The sequence below is a fragment of the Lepidochelys kempii genome, chromosome 24, assembly GCF_965140285.1.
Source record: "Lepidochelys kempii isolate rLepKem1 chromosome 24, rLepKem1.hap1, whole genome shotgun sequence".
In the NCBI taxonomy this organism is placed as follows: Eukaryota; Metazoa; Chordata; order Testudines; family Cheloniidae; genus Lepidochelys; species Lepidochelys kempii.
The window spans coordinates 316,190-337,507 of NC_136403.1; the positions used below are offsets into that span (position 1 = coordinate 316,190).

The window sequence follows — 21,318 nt, forward strand, 5'->3', positions numbered from 1 at the left end:
ATATTATTCAGTGTGCATAAAGATAGTGGTCTCTGGCCCATAATAATCATCTTAAATTTTTTTTTAAATCGACTGATTAAGTCAGTCACCAGTCTCTCTTTAAACTGTAAAGAGACCGCTTTGACTGTCGGTGCCATAACTGACTGAAAATGATGTAACTGATCTGCATTGGCTGAGTTCTTTGCAAGTGGAATGTATTACAGGATGCAGCCTAACAGGATCCTTGAAGTCAGTAACTAATTATTGTCTCTTGGACTGCATACCACCATTTTAAAAAATTACTGCTAGTATTTTGCATATCATAAGCTTCTACAAGACTGAACTGTAAACTGAAAAGTTGTTCTTTAGTCCCATGCAAAGCTAAAAAAGAATCACTTATATCTGTCTTTTAAACAAACTTCTAATGTAACTGTCAACATGCACAAAATAATTAAGAAAATCAGGGTGTATGAAAATCACTGTAAGACATAAATGTGATATATCCCCTTCACAACCCACACCAGAGATTCCTGACTATGATCCAAGTTAAAAAATCCATGTCTCTTAGGCACATCTGACTTTCCTGTTTTTACTTAGAGACAGATTGTGAGCGCCTCACTAACATCGGTGAGCAGTTATTTATACAAATTCATTGACTTCAGTGGAACTACTCGTGAGTAACTTCTTACCAGTGTGAGTAAGGGGCTTGCAATCTGGCATCTAGTATAATAGTTTTTATTTTAAAAACCACTGTGGTTTATTAAATTAATAGATTATTCCATGTCTTGGAATGATGGGACTGAATGTAATAGTAAATGGAAATGGTCCACAGAGAAGATACTCATACGCTAAAGATCTTTTCATAACCACCTAATTCCCTTTTACTGCTGTCCACTGTAATGTCCTAAATGGATTTCCCATTCTTCTCTCCAGTGTATTGTTCCTCCTTTTTTTCAGAGGGGCAACCATGGAACAATTTATCACAATATTTTTATAAGTTATTTGCTTGAATAAATATGATCACCAATTCTATCCCAGGACTAAGCTTCACCCATTTCCCTTTCTGCTACAGTAAAAGTGATTAAAGGAGGACTGACATTAGGGTGACACGAGTCACCTGAAAGTGGGCTTTGTATGATCATTTCTATTGGTTGGCCCTCTTTTCTCTTCTTTTTTTTTTTTTTTTTTTCTTTTTTCCCATCCCATCTCTGCTTGCTGGCTGAAACTTGAGACTTGCTCCTCCACTTCCCTTTTGCAAGTTAAAATCGTAAGTGGGAGAGGAATGATTCTCAACCCTTAGCCAGTAAACCAGTATTAATCAAATTATTATAACAGTTTAGTAAGTCAAAAATTGATAACAATCCAATCTTATTTTCCACCTCTTGGGCAGGCATGAATTATCATTTGGAGTTGTTGCATTTATCATTAACGCCTCTATAGCTACTATTTGGTGTTTCATTAAAAATCATAGAACTAGTAGTTGGGGAAGGAAGAGCTGTTAATACGTGTTCTTCTAGGTTTCATGTAACTTTACCCATACCCATATTTTTTTGGCTGTAAAAACGTCATGGTTTGGGAGCAAGAATGTAACTGTTATAATGACACAGCACCCTCTAGTGATGGTACAGTTAAGTGCTTGTCCATGTTTCCAGTAGAAGCCACTGTCTGCATTCTTACTTTTTTCCAATGTGGTATCGATCACTTATTCCCTTTTGCTCTTTACATTATACAACTTCAGATGTTTTGGAACCTCCAAAACTGGTTTCCCACGCTGCAGTGTGGGAGGACAATAGCAGTAGTTGCAGCTCTCTGAGCTTTGTCATTTCTGTTTGGAGCCTCTCCTTGGATCAGTTATGGGCCAACAGCTAAAAGATAGCAGAGAAAATGTTTGTAGTGCCATTGAAAGCTGTAGCCTACCATTGCAGGGGTAAGGTCTGCATTCATTTCTCTGCCTCTGCTGCCTATGCTTAGGGAATTTGAATTATATAGGTTGCTACTGTAGGATCCCACTCTTTCAACTCAACTAGGTGTAAAGGTTTTCTTACAGTAGGCTGAAGGAAGCCCAGATATGCAGTGCAGTGCATCAGTGGAGCATGAACCCTGGGAAAAGAACCAAGAATTAAAGGGATGCTGTCTAAGATCTACCTCAGCTCCTCTCTATTTCCTAGGGTGGTTTTACTGCCTGGGATAGCAAGTTTGGTATTAGTGTACAAGTGGGTTTTCCCCAGTCTTCAGCTAATGCTGGAAAAATAATAAAGGCTTTTTGCTGACGAGATGCATCCTGATTTGATATGTCCAGAAAGCATAGGCTTGGAGATCTTATCTATATTGGGGCTCATTTGGAGTCTTGCAGAAGATGAGAACCTAAGGCCTCTCCCTCCTCAGAGAAAGGGGATACTTGCTTCAGATTTTATCGGAAGCTCCCAAAACTTTAAAAAGTCTCTGAAAATACAACATGCATTACTCTTTACAGCCTCATGAGACCGATAAAAAAGTAGTTCAGTGTGTGCCTGTGCAAGCCAGAGGCCTTGAAAACAAAGGAAGATTATGGAGGCCAATCATTGCTATTCACCCAACAGGGGCTTTTGTGGAGGAGTTCAGAGTCTCTCCCATCTTCCGTTCCTAATTATATTTAATAATTGTTCTAGCTCCTGGGGGAAAATAGTTACTGTGGGATACCTCTTCTAATGGAAATTTGGAGTCACTACCTCATGCAAGAGATGTTCTTCCTACCTCGGGAGTAATGTTCCTCTGGGGATAGTATTGAAAATATATAAATATTAACTAATAGAAGCCAAGATTCTAAGGTCGGAATACATGTTGGGTCTACAATTTTCTGGCTTTTTGTTATGTGCCTGCTGGTTTCTTCGAAGTTGCATAATACTCTTGGACTTATTTATTGCCTTGTTCAGGACATTATGACAGACAGGAGATCTCTTCAGCTCATGACATGGATAACAGAGCTATCATCCAAAATAAGAACAATAAACAGCTTTTCTCATCTCTAGTGGAAGTTCTGAGTTAAGGTCTGATGTATATAGCATATCTTAAAGATTGCTATCCTACTCTGCTTGAAAAAGGTTGTTGCTATCTTTCTTGGCCAAAATTTTTAATAGGGGCAAGTTGCAGATTTCCCTCATTGGGAATATGTGTGCTCATGACTCCTCCTTTAAATTGTTTGTTTGCAGAATTGCAGCCCTCCTCAGTTTTAGTTTCTTGTCCCCATGCTCCTGGGGCAATTTCCTTTCTTGGGAACAGATGAAAGAATGCTGTGATGGACAAATGGCTGTGGGCAGTCGTCTTGTGACCCTGCCAGCCATACTTCCAGCTGCACAGCAGTAGATCATCTTCTTGTGGTGCTGCCCCCACAGCTGTTTTGCCCAGACCAAAAGAAAACATAACCTCCTTTTAAGTCTAAATAAATTCTGTGAAAGCTTAACTGCCCCATGAATTTTATTTTAAGATTCACTTGTATGTCTTTAAACTATATAATACTGCATCACACTCTTCATGTTTGTGATGGCAAAGCTTTACTTTTGACCAGAGACTGAAGTTAGATGGTGTAATGGTTTGCACTCACCTCATGCAAGAGCCCCCTGGTTGAGTGCATTTGTGCCTGCAGTTTTTCCTCCGCTCACGGTGCCTCTGTCAGCTGCTGCACTTGTCAGGCAGGTCTTTGGTGACTCAGCCCTCTAGCTGAGTCACACTCTGTCATGTACATAACAAACAAGCCCCTTCCGGGGTACACGGTCCAAAACGTCCTTAAGCACTGGGCTCAGTCTTTAACAGTCCAACAAGGCCCGTCAGGGTACCCTCATATGGTCCAGCTGGGTTGCAAGGTTCCTACTTTGGTATTGAACAGCCCTCCTATGGCTTCCTCCCTGGGGGCTCCTTGCATCTCCTTGAGTCCTCAGTGATCCCAGCCTTCCTGCTGAGCCATCCCTCTTGGACTCACTTCACTGACCACAGCTCCCTGCTGAGTCATTCCCTGGGTTGCCACAGTTCTAATTCTCTTCCTTAGGGCGTAGCCACTTCCCCTAGTGTCTGGAGGGTGGTGGGGAGACCCAGCCCCACCCACTGCTCCGGGTCGCAACCCTGGGACCTTTTAAGTATAGCAGCCTCATGCTCTGTCCCTTTATTAATTGCTGCTCTATGGTTCCCTGGGCCACTTCCCTGTAGCCCATCTTTGAGTCCCAGCAGCCAGCCAGCAGCTCCTTCCTTGCTCCCCTGGTCCCTGCCAGTAACTACCTGCTTAGTCCCAGGAGAGAACCAAGAGCTGTTCTCTGGCTCTCACTGTCCCTGACAGCAACTAATCTGTCCAGCTTCTTTCAGCCCCTGCAGCCAGCCAGGAGCACCTCTTGATCCCACAGTCTGACTCTGTCCCTCAGCTCCTTTTATACAAGCCTGCTGGACCCGGATCGGCTGATCCCTGCAGCCTCTTTCCTGATTGGCTGTGTCTGATGCTGCCTCTCTAAGCAACTAGGAGGACCCTCTCCACTACCCTTTTCTGAGGTAGTTTGGTCTCCAGCAGGGGCCTCAGGGCCTAGTCCACCCTGTCACAGACTGTCTGGAGCACTTGCTCATGCCGATTCCATTCTAGGTGTGTGCGTGCCCATGTGCATAGTTGGAGATTTTTGCCTTAGCGGTATCCATAGGGTTAGCGGTAGCACCCTCTTGAGTGTTCATGTGTTGGTATATTAGGCACTGCCAACCCTATGCTCTTTCAGTTCCTTCTTACCACCCATGATGCTTGGTCGCGCCTCCTTGTCTTGCATCACAAGAGTGTTAGCTGTTCTTACAGTCCATTGTTCAGTCTCCTTTGTTCATAGTTGATAGGTACTTAGACCTTTAAGTTAAGTGTTAGAATAATTGTTTAGGAGTTAGAATCCCAGCTGAGACCTTGCCTGAGAATGGGGCATGTCCCGGAATGAGGCATGTCCCGTTCCACAGGGTTTAAGCCATGTTCATCGTGCAACCGGCAAATGCCCATTAGTGACCCCCGCGAGAGCTGTTTAAAGTGCTTTGGGGGAGTCCCACAGAAAGGATAAATGCAGGATCTGCAAATACTTTTGCCCTCAAACTCTGAAGGAGCAGGATATCCACTTGAGGGCCCTCCTGGATGCTGCTTTTCATCTGACCTCGGAGCCCTCTAGATCAGACTCTACGCCCAGAATCTCAGCGTCAGCACGCAGCGCACCACCGGCACCAGAACCCTCCCAGCACCGTTCCCCCTTCTCGGTGCCTAAGAAGCAGTTGAAGTCGACTGGCCCGCCAGCACCACAGAAAAAGGGGGCTTTGCAAAGGACCTGTGTCAGGCCACGTGCCCACCTCGGAGCTGCTTGGGAGTATCGCTGCAGTGGGACCCCCTAGTCCAGCCAGGGTCCCATCCCCAACTCCTGGGAGCGGCAGGGAGTCCCAGCCCCTAGTAGGGTCATCTGTGCCCGAAGCGGGCCCAGCAGCCAAAGAGGAGGCAGGCCAATCAACACTGAAGACGCCAAGCCAGGCAACAGACCTGGCCAAGGCCCCGGCATCTATGGGTCGGTTATGGGATTGCCCCCTAAAGCAGCAGAGCATCCCTGATCACTGGACTGCAGGCATCGGTCCCCATCACCCCGGCCTCGGACCCTGGCACCGCAGCCTCAGTCCCAGATTAGAAGACACAGGTCCCTGATGCCAAGGTCTCCGCCTGCAAGGCACGGGACACTTGAGTCGTAACACCAATTCTCATACCCATGGTACCGTCTGGCCTCTTGCCAGAGTTCACCACTGTGCAGATCACCATTGCCTAGGCAGTCTCCCAGGCATCAATTTCCCCCCGGTATGGGATCATTCCTGGTCACAGCACTGGTCTCCAGTTCCCCAGTATCGCTCTTCGGGCAGGCACCAGTCATCACCTTCTCCTTACCGGTCGCCAATGAGGGTCAGTTGGCAGACTCAGGCATCTACAGCTCTGCTCTGGTCACTGGAAGGGCAATGGTCTGAGCCTGAAGGGAAGCTCAGTCCCTCACCTATAAAAGGCAGATCACTACCGGCCCGCAAGACCAGCATGGCTCCTACGGCGATGGTGGTGTGAAGGCAGGGGCAATGGCCCGCTCAATGGCAGTACTGAAACCCATGGGGTATACCTGTTATGCTGGTCCCGTACTGCCACCTTTCCTCCCAGGCTGCATTGGACAAGCTGCCCCCAGCACAGCCAGCACATGAGTCGGAACACAGTACTGAAGCCAATGTGCAGGCAACACAGTGGGCCCCAACGCCCAAGGAGCCACTCCTGGAGAAGCAAGGGGAAACTGCTCCTTTCCCTGCTGTGCAGTCATCTTTGTCGTCTCCGGACAAAGCGGTGGCTGGCCCCTTGCAAACGAATAGCCCCTCCAACGACTTCAAGGAGCACCAGGCCCTGCTCAGAAGGGTGGCTGCCAACCTGAACTTGGAGGTCAAGGAACTGGCAGAGGAGTCAGATGACCTCTTTAATGTTAGACCCTCCTCCACCCCGGCCCAGGTTGCATTGCCGATCTACCCAGGGGTCATTAAAATTGCCACATCTGTATGGCAGACCCCCTCTTCCATTCCACCTACTTCCAACAAGGTAGAAAAGAAGTTCTATGTCCCCGCAAAGAGATTTGAGTCCCTGTACACCCACCCTCCAGCAGGATCTCTGGTCGTGTCCACTGTCAATGAAAGGGACAGGCAGGGACAGGTGAGTGGCACGCCAAAAAATAAAGATGCCAAGAGGCTGGACTTGTTTGGCAGGAAAATTTATTCGACAGCCAGCCTGCAATTTTGGGTGTCTAACTCTCAGGCCCTGCTAAGCAGGTACAACTTCAACCTGTTGAATTCCATCAGCAAGGTTAAGGAGAGCCTCCCACAGGACCGAGCCCAGGAGTTCACCGCCTTGGTGGACAAGGGCAAAGCAGTGGTGAGAGGCACCCTTCAGATGGTCTGGGACACTATGGATTCGGCAACCAGGGTAGTCACCTCTGTGGTGGTCACTCATGAGGCACAGCTCCTGGTTATAGTCCTCTGAGCTGTCCTTTGAGCAGAAGATGCAAACTACCTTTCAGGACCTTCCATTTGAGGGAGCAGGGCTCTTTTTGGAGCTGACCAGAGCATGGCTTCATGGCCTTAAAGACTCCCGTGCCACCCTCCATTCTTTGGGCCTTCACACCCCTCAGTAGGCTAGAAAGCATTTCCGTCCCCTGTCACCTCTGCCTCCATCTTGGTCCTGGGATGTCCCCCGGTCCACCTCCTACAGAAAGAAGGACAGAGACAAAGGATTTAAATGGCGTCACCCTTTGTCTTCCCATTCCTCCGTCTAGCCTGGGTCTTCTGGCCAAGGAAGCCAGAAGCAGGTGTTTTGAGGATGCCCCTGAGGACAGTGCCCCAGTCACTTCCCAGGATCCACCCCCCTACTCTTTCCTCAACCGCCTGTGCCCCTTCCGATCATCCTGGTCGTGGCTGACCTCGGACCGTTGGATGCTCGACGTAATATCTTCGGGCTACATCCTGCAGTTTGCTCCATCTGTCATGACCGGGGGCTGTTGATAAACGAGAAAAAAATCAACCTTAATGCCTGTAAAACACATAGAGTTAATTGGAACGGTCTTCGACTCTACTCAGGCCAGAGCCTTCCTCCCTGAAGCTCGGTTCCAAACCATAGCAGACATGATCTTGTGCATGCAAACCCAGCCTCTCACCAGTGCTCACACGTGCCTACGATTGTTGAGCCACATGGTGACCTGCACTTACATGGTCCGGCACACATGGCTCTGCCTCAGGCCCCTGCAGGTATGGCTGGTATCAGTCTACGTCCCTAGCAGACACAGTATGGACATTATGGTCAGGGTCCCAGACCACACTGTAACGCATGACCGGAAAGGGTTAGGGTTAGGGTCCCGCAGGATAAATGACTCAAATTCAACCCTTAAAGACATATGGGGAGATAATGTTGTGTTTTTGTATATTTACATATATATTGGTAATGGTCAACAATGTAATCAAACAGTCCCTGTCTATGCTGCATTCTGTTAATTCAGAGATCAAGAGGACATCTTAACATTTAAATAACTGGAAACATAGGATATCATCTCTCTTTGAAATCATCTGTGAAGGGTGGAAAAACAGGCAATTGCCTTATGTTAATCTGTGTGGATAATTACCGATGATGCTTAGGAAATGGGTCCACTTCAAAGTTCCCATGAATGCCGATTGTTCGCCGAAGGACTCCAAGCTGTCAAAGAAGGCCTGAAACTGTGTAAAAAATGGCGTGGGTCCTGATCCTGTTTATCGCAGATCTGCTTGAGGTTTCATGCAGCGGAAGCCTAAGCCATAGGGACTGAGATCCCAGCACTGACTGGACCACCCTGAATGTAAACATTGGACTATAACCTGTGTACTATTTCTGAAAAAACTCTTTGCATCTACAAAGCTCACCATCTCTGCTATGAATCTGAATCTCAAGATTGTTCTCAAGTCTGTATGTATACTGATCTTTTAACCATACTCTCTTTTCTTTTTTTAATAAATTCTAGTTTAGTTAATAATAATTGGTTGTAACCGCGTATTTGGGTAAGTTCTAGAATATTCATTAACCTGGGAGGTAATGTATCCGATCCTTTGAGATTGGTAGAAGTTTTTTATGTGATGTATAAAATTTTCAGTAATCCTCCTCATATTTGACTTGGGTGTCTAGGTGGAGGCCTACGGCTGGGTTACTGCAAGTGAACTGTGTTGTTGGCTTCTTGGCAACCAGTGAGGTAATATAGAAGCTGTTTTGTGCTGACTTGGTAAATCTAAGTATTGGAATATTACACCAGCTGAAATATCCAGCTTTGGGTATTGTCTGCCCTATTCTTTGCAGTTCACCCTAATTGAGTGACCTCAGTTGGCTCCTCTGGGACTCCGGTCATACACCTACTGTCATCACTCACATGATGGCAGAATCCTGCATTGGTGTTGGAGGGGGTTCCCTTCACAGCTCCATCCCCATCCATGACCCTCGTCTCCAGTGCCACAGACCAGGTGTGGGGAGCCCACCTGGGCTATCTCAGCATGCAGGGTTGTTCGTCGAGTCACGATCACTCCCTACACATCAACGTCAGGGAGCTCAGAGCAGTTTGACCTGGCCTCTCAAGCCTTCCTACCTCACATAAAAAGCAGGGTAGTCCAGGTCCTGACAGACAATACTGCAGCTGTGTTCTGTATCGACAGGCAAGGTGGGACCAGGTCATCTGCACTTTGCCAGGAAGCCCTCCAGCTCTGGAACTTCTGTGTACAACACGCCATCATAGCCGCACACCTCCCCGGGGCGAGGAATGCCTTGGCAGATCGCCTCAACAGGATCTTCTTGTCTCACCGCGAATAGTCCCTCCATCAGGAGGTGACCAGCTTCATCTTCCAGAAGTAGGGAACTCCCTGGGTGGACTTGTTCGCGTCCAGACAGAACAAGAAATGCAATGTTTCCTGCTTGATTTGGGGGATCGACAGAAGCTCCCTGTCAGATGCTTTTCTGCTCCCGTGGTCAGGGGCTTTTTTATACGCCTTCGGTCCGGTGCCGCTGATTCTCGGAGTCCTCATGAAAATCGAGCAGGACAGGGTGACGGTAATTGTCATATCACTGGCCTGGCTGCACCAGCACTGGTTCGGCACGCTGCTGGACCTCTCGGTGGTTGCTCTGTTACGGCTGCAGCTCAGGTCAGTCCTGCTGTTCCAAAACCACGGTAGTCTTCTGCATCTGAACCTGGCGGTGCTGCACCTGATGGTGTGGCTGCTGCATGGTTAAATACAGAGGAGCAGGAGTGCTTGGTTGCTGTCCAGCAGGTCCTTCAAGGCAGCAGAAAGCCCTCCACCAGAGTGACCTACCTGGCCAAATGGAAGCGGTTCACTTATTGGACTTATTGAAAAGTATTCAGCCCGACCAGACCTCGCTCCATTTGATCCTGGACTACCTTCTGCATCTCAAGTTCCAAGGCCTGTCCCTTTCATCTATCAAGGTCCACTTGGCCGCTATTTCGGCCTTCCGTCCGCCACTCGAGGGTGGGTCGGTTTTCGCCCAGGACATGACTGCCAGGTTCCTCAGTGGTCTCAAGTGCCTTTACCTGAACGTCAGGGACCCCGTTCCACAGTGGGACCTGAATCTTGTGCTGTCACGGCTCATGGGACCGGCCTCCACCCGCTGGGTCTCCGAGATTAGGGCACTTACCTCGGAACCGCCTTACACAGTCTTCTACAAAGACAAGGTCCAGCTGCAGCCACACCTGGCTTTCCTGCCCAAGGTGGTCTCACAGTTTCATATGAGCCAGGACATTTACTTACCTGTCTTTTTTCCAAAGCCGCATAAGTTGGAGGAGGAGTGTAGATTGCATTCCCTAGATGTCAGGCAGGCGCTAGCCTTCTTCATTGAAAGGACCAAGCCATTCTGCAAGTCGACGCAATTGTTCATCATGGTGGCCAACAGGATGAAAAGTCGTCCAGTGTCCACTCAAAGAATTTCTTCTCGGATCACTCCCTGCATTTGTTGCTGCTACAACCAGGCACTGGTGCCACCTCTGGCGATTGTCACCACCCACTCAACCAGGGTGCAAGCATCGTCAGCAGTTTTCCTAGCCCAAGTGCTTATCCAGGACGTCTGTAGGGCAGCCACCTGGTCATCTGTCCGCAGGTTCATGTCCCATCATGCACTTAGCAGGCCCAGGATGAGGCTGACTTCAGTAGAACAGTACTTAAAGCTGCTAAACTCCGAGGATACTGCTTGTGAGTCACCTACAATGGAATTGACATGAGGAAGCACTTGAAGAAAAAATGGTTACCTACCTTTTTGTAAATGTTCTTCGAGATTTGTTTGTCATGTCCATTCCATTACCCACCCTCCTACCCCTCTGTCGGAGTTGCCAGCAAAAAGGAACTGAGAGGGTGTAGAGTCGGCAGCACCTAATATACCACTTGAGGGCGCTACAGCCGACCCTATAGATACCACTAAGGCAAAAATCTCCGATGACTGTGCACATGGTCGCGCACACACCTAGAATGGAATGGACATGAGCAACACATCTCGAAGAACAACAGTGACAAAAGGGTAGGTAACCATTTTTTCTTTTACTTTGATGATTTTCCCCTTGGTGTAACAGAATGTAGCTACAGGTTTCTTCAAGTTTCACTTTGCTGCCTACAGAGTTCTAACCCCTGGGAAGTAAGGGAAGACAGTAGTGGAAGAGAGTGAGGAAGGAGAAGAACAGAAATGGAGAAGTTAACAGGTTAAAGACCATAAAGAAGGGGAGTAGGAGTAAAATAAAACAGCATTTCTGGTTGCATTACCCTTACCATCTGACTGGGAGTAGCGGGGTTCTAGAGGCCTCACATTCAACCCTTGAAGATCACCAAGTGCTTCATGCCAGACTACAGCAGCCACTCTGACTAACTACTGCTGATGGCTTTTAAAGAGAGTCCCATTTAGTCCACTGCTGAGAAGAATGGTAACTGCAAGGTAGAAGGTGCCAAGTATCAGAGGGGTAGCCATGTTAGTCTGTTTCCACAAAAACAACAAGGAGTCCGGTAGTACCTTAAAGACTAACATTTATTTGGGCATAAGCTTTCCTGGTTTAAAAAAACACTTCTTCGGAACTGGGGTTTTATACCTACGAAAACTTATGCCCGAATAAATCTGGTAGTCTTTAAGGTGCCACCGGACTCCTCGTTGTTTTTGCAAGGTAGAGCTTTTATATTTATATCCACAAAGAAGCAAACCAAATTGTGGGAAGGGATGATAGCGAGAGGAATCCTCCCTTCTCTACCCCGATTATATTTTTACTTAGCTATCTGTGAAAAAGCCATTTCCACAGAGTCCCATCAAAGCTTTTCTGTTGTAACTGTCATGGGGAATCATTTCCCTGGTGACTGTAGAAAAGTTATTTGGGCCCTAATCTAGTGCTCATGTCTGTGAAGGAAAATGGGTGTGGCATGTGCTGCCTGTTTGGAGAGTCCCCAGTCTGTAATGCTCGCCTTCAGCTAGAATAGTTCTTTGTACTCACTTACTGGGGGAAATACTTCATAAAGTGTAAGGCATAGAAATAATTAGATGCTTGTCCTCATCAATAACATGCAGCAGACTGGCTCCAGCAGGCATTTGTATCAGTGACTGTGAGAACACAGTCAGCTCTGCACTGGGAATTCCTACTGCATTTACCATCTGTACTGAGGTTTATCTGTTTACTAAACTTCCATCTTTGGTCCAAAAAGAAAACTGACTCTTCCCTGATAAAACCATCTCCACAGAAAGCAGCCCAGTTGGCACCCAGGGAACCCTACTTTTGCGTTTCTGAGACGCCATCATTTATGAAATGAAAGAGAGAAGCCTTCCCATAAAGATCATTGATAAAAACAAAAACAAAACCTTCATTTCCTCCCACAAACTCCTACCCAACATAACTCAGTGTCTTTTATCGTCCCAGTGTGAACACATGGGCATGTTGCTGTTGACTTATGCAACACATTCCCCTGATGTATGGTGTTATGAGACGTTCCTTTGAACTCACTTGTACCGTATTTATGTTTATAAAATATGAATCTTAACTCCCATTATATGTGGCTTCTCATCTTTGACTTTGTGTTTAACTTTCCTTTTCATTAAAATTCACCCTTACCAAGATAACACATCCAGATCTTACACCCTTTCCAAGTCAGTAGCGTTTGCACCTAACGTTAACCCTTTAGAAACTACAGAGAAACAGGCACATATTTTTATATAAGTAAAAATTTATCATCTCCTTAGAGTATCCTCCATTTGTGTGTAATATCTGAACTGCCAAACCAGAATTTCATGAAGTCCAATATCCAGTCTGTATTAGTGGAGAGTACCATATGCTTCAGAGGAAGGGCTAGAATCTCTAGAATCAACATTACAGAATAACCTGCCTTTAGGAGAAGTTTCATAGACTTTAAGGTCAGAAGGGACCATTATGATCATCTAGTCTGACCTCCTGCACAGTACAGGCCATTGAATCTCACCCACCCACTCCTGTAACAAACCCCTGACCTATGTCTGAGCTATTGAAGTCCTCAACTCGTGGTTTAAAGACTTCAAGGTGCAGAGAATCCTCCAGCAAGTGACCCGTGCCCCACGCTGCACAGGAAAGTGAAAAACCCCCAGGGCCTCTGCCAGTCTGCCCTGGAGGAAAATTCCTTCCTGACCCCAAATATGGTGATCAGCTAAACCCTGAGCATGTGGGCAAGACTCACCAGCCAGACACCCAAGAAAGAATTCTCTGTAGTAGCTCAGATCCCACCCTATCTAGTGTCCCATCACAGGCCATTGGGCATATTTACCGCTAATAGTCAAAGATCAATTAATTGCCAAAATTAGGCTATCCCATCATACCATCCCCTCTATAAACTTGTCAAGCTTAATCCCTTGAGGCCAGATATGTCTTTTGCCTCCACCGCTCCCCTTGGAAGGCTATTCCAGAACTTCACTCCTCTGATGGTTAGAAACCTTCGTCTAATTTCAAGTCTAAACTTCCTGTTGGCCAGTTTATATCCATTTGTTCTTGTGTCCACATTGGTACTGAGCTTAAATAATACCTCGCCTGATGTTTCCCAAGTCCAGATTAGCTTTTTTCACAGGCTCATAGTCATCCTGTGATCAACCAACACTCTGAGGCCCTTCTCCTCCTCTGTTACTTCCAAGTGATGCATCCCCAGTTTATAACAAAAATTCTTGTTATTAATCCCTAAATGTATGATCTTGCACTTTTTCACTATTAAATTTCATCCTCTTACTATTACTCCAGTTTACAGGGTCATCCAGATCTTCATGAATGATATCCCGGTCCCTCTCTGTATTGGCAATACCTCCCAGCTTCGTGTTGTCCGCAAACTTTATTAGCACATTACAGTGGCTTCTCATATAGAAGTCTTTCCAGGCCTTTAATAATTTTGGCCTTCTATCTCTTGTACCCCTTTAATTTCTACTGCATCCTTTTTGAGAAATAGTTGACCAGAACTGAACACAGAACTAGAGATCAGGGTATGCCATCTATTTATATAATGGCATCATTACCTTTTTCAGCATTAATTTTCTGTTGCAACTTAGCATTTTGTTTGCTTTATTAACCACCACTGCACTTTAAACAGAAGCTTTCACTGATCTGTGCACACTGGTGTTCAGTTGTTTTTCCAAAATGGTTACAGTTAATTTAAAGCAGTGGTTTTCAAACTTATTTGATCGCCCCCTCCCTCAAACAACCAATGAAATTGTTACATGCAAATTATCTATAGGGTAAGGATGGTAATTGGTTGAGTTACCTTTGATATCACAGTGGTCTAAGCCTCTTGGCATGGCATAGCTGCATGCCTTATTGTAGCTGAAACCCCATGCTGTCTCAGGGTGTTGATTATAAAGTCAAAATGGCTGAGAATTTAATAATTTGACGGTAACAGAATGCAAATCTCAGTGATGTTTGAACAAGATGATAAATCTAAAAAGCAGAGCTCTCAACCATGCTTGTAGCTGTTTCCATCACTTCACACTGACTCAACAGACATTCTAGGCTTCAGAGTGACACACCTGGAATCTTTATATACAGATTTAAAAAACACAGGTTCTAGTCTGGAACTTTGGGGCACCCCACTGCTAACTTTTGCCAGGTTGAAAATTCATCATTTATCCCTACTCTTTTTATTTTCTGACTCTTAGCCAATTTCTGCTCACTGACCTATGCCCACGTAGCTTCCTGAATAGTCTCTTGAGTGACTTTGAAGACTTCTCGAAAGTCCAGATAAATTGTCATGCAGTCCTCCTTTATCTATTATTTTGTTGACACTTTTCAGAGAATTCTATTATATTGGAGAGACATATTTTTTCCTTATTTAAGCCATGCTGGTTTGTCCCTATCCTATTATTTTTCATGCAGGTGTTTTATAATTCTGTCTTTAATTATCCATTCACTCAGTTTTCCTTGTACTGGAGGGAAAGCAGGGTATATTTTCTACCCTCCGCTTGTCTGGCACGGCAGCTTTTTTTAATGAAAAATTGCATATTTTTGTTAGGAACTCAGACCCTCCTTAAATTCCTTGTACTCTCGTTATTTTACCTGTAAAAAACTGTGCATACCTGTGGCACTATATAAATAATAAGAAAATATACTGAAACTGTTTGACTTTTGTATTTTCATATTAAATAATAATAATAATTAATAATAAACATGAATAATGCTTTGCACTTATAAAGCATTTGCACCTTTCATCCAAGGATCTCCAAGCATACTAAAAAGGTGGGTAAATATATACCCATTATACAGGTGGGGAAAGTAACTCACCTTTTGCAGGTCCTCTTTAAGAAGTTAGTGGCAGAGCCACTTGCATCTTTATTTTATATGATGTTTGATACAGTAAAGATCCTTGGTGATTGGAGGAAAGCAGATGATATGCCAATTTTTGAAAAAGCTTGCAAGGAAGAGGCTGTTAACTGCAGACCAATAACTGAATTCTGTCTGAAAGAACATATTGGAATGGTTTATTAGGAAAGAAATTGTGCATCACTTAGCTGAAAATGCACACGTTCAATATGAATATATCATATCAAACAATACAGTATTTGATGTCCAAAGACTCACTCGTGCCTTTTAGGCTGTAGCCTGTGTGCTCCAAGGGATCATCAGGTAGCATTTTGCCACCAAGAGGAGTTTTATGTCTCTTGGAGCTCCCCATGCTCGAGGGAGCAGTATGTGCTCAGCTTGACTAGTGTGCAGAAAAGTGAGTCCCCACATCTTTTAGCTTGGCTGTCACCACTGGTGGTGCTGCAAGCAGTAGTCTTTGCAACTCAGGGAAGTCCATGGACAGCATTGTGTCTGGGTTCTGTTCAGGGGATGAAAAGGTTGGGGAGGCTCCTGAACATAGGTGCTGTGGCTGGTCACAGTCTTGCCCCAAATGAAATGAAAACAGGAGAGGTAATTGTCACAATGGAGGCTAAAATTATTTCACTGGGTAATTGTGATGTGGAAGATATTTTTCAGTCTCAGGAAACATGCATGTATATGAAGATATCTAACCAAAATATGGAATATTCATTATAAGTTAGATGACAGAGAGAAAGAAAGTGGGTGAAGGGTGGTGGTGTGTAATACTCATGAATGCCAGAAGAGAACCAACATGATGTTAGGCTACATACATCATAAGTAAATTAGGGAAATGTGGTCTTTAGTGAAATTACTATAAGGTGGATGCAAAATTGGTTGAAAGACCATACACAGAGTAGTTATCCAGTGGTTCACTGTCAAACCTGGTGGACATATCAGATCACAGGGGTTTGTCTTGGGTCCAGTACAATTCAGTATTTTCATTAGCTGCTTGGAGGACTGGAAGGGACCTCAAGAAGTCATCTAGTCCAGTCCCCTGTGCTGAGGCAGGACCAAGTAAACCTCCTAAACAATTTCTGACAGGTGTTTGTTCAGTCTGTTCTCAGAAACCTCCAATGATGGGAATTCCACGACCTCCCTTGGAAACTTATTCCAGAACTTAACCACCCTTATAGTTAGAAAGTTTTTCCTAATATTTAACCTAAATCACCCTTGCTGTAGGTTAAGCCCGTTACTTCCTGTTTTATCTTCAGTGGACATGGAGAACTATTGATCACCATCCTCTTTATAACAGACCTTAACATATTTGAAGACTTTTCTCAGGTCTCTTCTTTTATCAAGACTAAACATGTCCTGTTTTTTTAACCCTTTCTCGGAGGTCAGATTTTCTAAACCTTATCATTTTTGTTGGTCACCTCTGGACTCTCTCCAGTCCATCCACATCTTTCCAAAAGTGTGGTGCCTAGAATTAGACACAGCACTCCAGCTGAGGCCTCACCAGTGCTAAGTAGAGCAAGACAGTCCTCTAGTGTCTTACACACAACACTTGTCGATACACTCCTAAATATTAGCCTTTTCCACAACTCCTTCACATTGTTGACTCATTCAATTTGTGATCCACTGTAACCACCAGATCTTTATCAGCGGAACTACCACCTACCCAATTATTCCCCGTTTTGTAGTTTTGCATTTGATTTTTCCTTCCTTAGTGACGTACTTTGCAGTTGTCTTTATTGAACTTCATGTTGTTGATTTCAAACCGGTTCTCCAATTGTCAGGGCAGTTTTGAATTCTAATCCTGTCCTCCAAAGTGCTTGCAACCCATCCCAGCTTGGTGTCCTCTGCAAATTTGATAAACATACTAACTACTCCATTATCCAAGTAATTAATTATAATATTTAATAGTATCGGACCCAGGACTGACCTCTATGGGACCCCACTAGATACACCTTCACAGTCTGGCAGCAAACCGTTGATAACTACACTTTGACTGTGGTCTTTCAACCAGATGTGCACCACCTTGTAGTAATTTCACTTAGGCAACATTTCCCTAGTTTGCATATGAGAATGTCACGTGGGACTATGTCAGAAGTCTTACTAAAATCAACATATAGCACACTGACTGCTTCCACCTTATCCACTAGGCCAGTAACACTGTCAAAGAATGATGATGTAGAAGCAAATGCATACATGAGTTTGAAGCAAAGTTGGATATATACTCGGAATTAAGTAACAAATGTAAGTGTATCTAGAAGGTAGAACAATGGACTCGGAGTGATGGTACTTCAGTTCCATTCCTGGATCTGCCACTGATTCACTGTGTGATATTGAGAAAGTTGCTTAATCTACCCGTGCCTCAGTTTCCTTGTCTATAGGATGGGGATCATCCTGATTTTTTCTCAAGTAATAAAGTGCTTGGATGAAAGGCCCTAAGAGCAAAGTACAATAATAATATAAAAGAGGTGGAAGAATGGTTCTGCGCATAAGGCGCTGCTTTGGGACTTCATGTTCACTTCCCTGCTCTGCCATAGACTTCCTCTGTGACCTTGGCAAATCACTTAATCTCTCAGTCTCAATTCTCCATATGTAGAATTGAGTTGTTAATACTTTTTCCCACCCTTTGTTTTTTTATTTATTTAGATCCTAAACCTGCAAAAACTCTTGCACATGCTTAACTTTATGCATTCAAATAGTCTCATTGACTTTTAGCAATTGAGGGTACTCAACCACTGGAACAGATTACCAAGGGATATGGTAAATTCTCCATTACTTAAAATCTTTAAATCAGGGGTTGGCAAACTTTCAGAAGTGGTATGCCGAGTCTTCATTTATTCACTCTAATTTAAGGTTTCGCGTGCCAGTAATACATGTTAACTTTTTTAGAGGGTCTCTTTCTATAAATCTATAATATATAACTAAACTATTGTTGTATATAAACTAAATAAGATTTTAAACTGTTTAAGAAGCTTCGTTTAAAATTAAATGCAAATGCAGAGCCCCCCGGTCCGGTGGCCAGGACCCGGGCAGTGTGAGTGCCACTGAAAATCAGCTCGCGTGCCATCTTTGGCACACGTGCCATAGGTTGCCTACTCCTGCTTTAAATCAAGATATATGCTCTAATTCAATCACGAGTTGTTGGACTAGGTGCAGGAATTCACTGGGTTAAATTTGATGGCTTATGTTATGCCAGAGGTCAAATAGATGATCCTAATGTTTTTTTCTTACCTGAAAATCTAACTCTGTTACTTGCATGAATAAAGTTAAGTACATATGTCTTAGAAAAATCAAAGCCTTCAACTATAAACTCTTCAGCACGGGGAGTGTCTCATAATGTACAACACCCAGCATAACAAGTCCCACATCCAAGTTGGGGTATCTGGCTGCTATTGTAATACAGATAATAAATAATAACTAAATGAGTGAATATACTTGCCGAATAAATACACCTTCTGTTAGATAAGAGAGGTATTGACAGAAAGGGCTGAAGAAGGAGTAGAACCACTGGTTTTCTCCATCCATAAATCCTCTTTCTAGCCCTCAGAAATTCTTATTGGCTGTTGTCCCTTTAAACTCTGGTATCAATGTCAAGTTGGGTTTTTTTTAATTGATGACTAAACATTCCATTTTCTGATTCAGTACCCTTTATATACTGTGCCATAGTATGTTGTTTAAAATTTTTCTTTAAATAAAAGTAAGAATTTTTCTGTCCCCCTGCTCATGTTTAGATGGGCCTGGTGAGTATGCCTCAGACCTACAATACCAAATGTGCACAGGCTCACTTCTTTCCCTCCCCTTTTCCTCTGCTGGTTGCTGTCTGTTTAGTTTCAGCACTTCTGCTGTTTTACTGGTTAACAAACTCTTGAAGGGTTTGGAGGAGGACATATGCAGTCAACAAAACAGTGAAACTGACTATACACAAAATGCTATCAAATGCACTAAGTGAGCAAACTGAAAAAAGCGTATATTATTTTATTTAATCTCTTACCTTTTTTGTTCTAGTAATCTTGGACATTATTTATAACAACTGTAGGTACAAATATTGAGATGGAAATGTGATTTTTTCAAGTCGATGTTTTCCCTTTCAGTATTGTCCACAAAGAAATTATACAATTAAAAATAATTTTGACCATTAGTCTTGAAACAGGTAGGTTAGATCTACTTGGAAAACATCTTGGAAAGTTGATTTAGGCTTTTGGAGTTTGTATCTTCTTTAGTCCATGTAAATATGACATGTAAAAATAACCTATATGAGCCCAGGTTACAATTTTCAAAATAAAAGGAGTACTTGTGGCACCTTAGAGACTAACCAATTTATTAGAGCATAAGCTTTCGTGAGCTACAGCTCACTTCATCAGATGCATATCGTGGAAACTGCAGCAGACTTTATATATACACAGAGAATATGAAACAATACCTCCTCCCACCCCACTGTCCTGCTGGTAATAGCTTATCTAAAGTGATCATCAGGTGGGCCATTTCCAGCACAAATCCAGGTTTTCTCACCCTCCACCCCCCCACACACAAATTCACTCTCCTGCTGGTGATAGCCCATCCAAAGTGACAACACTTTACACAATGCGCATGACAATCAAGTTGGGCTATTTCCTGCACAAATCCAGGTTTTCAAAATAGTATGCCTAAAGATACCTACATTCCTATTTAGACACTGAAATACAAGTGGCCTGACCTTCAGAAGCCCTGAATCCCAGAAAAGGCCTGATTTTCAAGAGTGGTAGGGGTCCAGAAAAGTGGTACAGACCATTACTGTCTGACAGACTAGAGGATTAATACCTTCATTAGCATAGAAAGTGTTGTTTTCACAAGTGATAAAACTCTTTCTCACTCTGGCTTTCTCTGCTTCTTTCTGCCTCTCATTCTCAGCCCAAAGAGCCGCCTGATCCAATTAAAGAAAGAGAAGCTGGAGTACACTCCTGGAGAGCATGAACATGGATTGTTCCCAGCTCCTATTCATGTTGGTGAGTACTTCATATATGTTTTCTATTGCTGAGAATCAAGTGCCACTCCTCAGGTTGGGGGTTAAACTTTTCCATTTAGATTTTCTGTTCTCTCTCTCTCTCTCCTTTTCCTCTCCACTTTTTTCTGCCTTTTTCTTGTAGAGTCACTCATTTCCCCTGCTCTTTAACTGTCAGAAGTCATACTTATTCACTCTGTGCTCTGTGAACTGTCTTTAGTCTAACAGTTCAGACTGAAGGGCACTCTGTGTGTTAGGTTTGTTTTTGTAGAAATGGCTTTGTAGCTGTTCAACAACCAAAGTTTCTTGTCCCCAAAATTGTATCAAACTCATTTGATTCAGACTCTGAATGCTTTCATCATTCAGAGGTCTATGGGAACAAGATGGACTATATGAGAACTACAATAAAAGCTTCAATTATTTTTTGGATTTTACTGTTTGCAATTTTTCTGTTTACTCTACATTGTCAAGATCTTAATCTAGTTTTCATACTGGTTTATCAGTCAGAAAATAAATGTTACTCTTTAAACATTATATACTTTGCTTAAATGTTGTACAATAATTTTCTTTTCAAAGCAGTATTAAAGTAGGATGGAAACCAGTAAAATAATGAACACCTGTTATATCGCTAAAACAAAACACAAACATTAATAAATCCTTCCCACATACCTGTGAATGTTTTTAGCTTCCACTTTCTAGATGAGGAAAGGGTAGATACAGAGAGGTTAAGTCACTTGCTCAAAGTCATACAGGTTGAAATTCACCTTTGTGCAGAAGGCAAGTGCAAGACGTGCATCACTTCAGTCCTATTTTGAGAGTTTAAATAAGACTTAAGTGATGGGTAGGTCTTGTGCTGACTCTCTTTCACAAAGGTCAGTTACCCCCCAATGTGCTAGTGGTAGCGTTAGGATTAGAACCCAACAAATTCCTGGCTCTTAGTCACATACTCAGACTACAAGATTATACTGCTTCAAACTAGTTTATAGTTTGACATTAGGACTTCCAGACTGAGGGCTTTCA

General features: G+C 43.9%; 1 protein-coding gene and 1 long non-coding RNA gene across 5 annotated transcripts in view; one reads left to right on the forward strand and one right to left on the reverse strand.

Moving 5' to 3' along the window:
* ASH1L (ASH1 like histone lysine methyltransferase) overlaps positions 1-21,318 on the forward strand; it is a 155,449-nt gene that overhangs the window by 98,143 nt on the left and 35,988 nt on the right. For all 3 annotated transcript variants that reach the window (XM_073323624.1, XM_073323625.2, XM_073323626.1), the window contains one exon: positions 20,208-20,302. In XM_073323624.1, coding sequence (XP_073179725.1) covers positions 20,208-20,302 — 95 coding nt within the window. The remainder of the gene's footprint in view (positions 1-20,207; positions 20,303-21,318) is intronic.
* On the reverse strand, positions 6,719-21,102 carry LOC140903004 (uncharacterized). Of its 2 annotated transcripts, XR_012156138.1 has the most exons (5): positions 20,968-21,102; positions 15,288-15,461; positions 11,296-11,451; positions 7,440-7,514; positions 6,719-7,225 (listed from the first exon to the last, which is right to left on the reverse strand). It is a non-coding gene; the product is annotated as an uncharacterized LOC140903004 (long non-coding RNA). The 2 variants fall into 2 exon arrangements; XR_012156139.1 differs by lacking the exon at positions 11,296-11,451.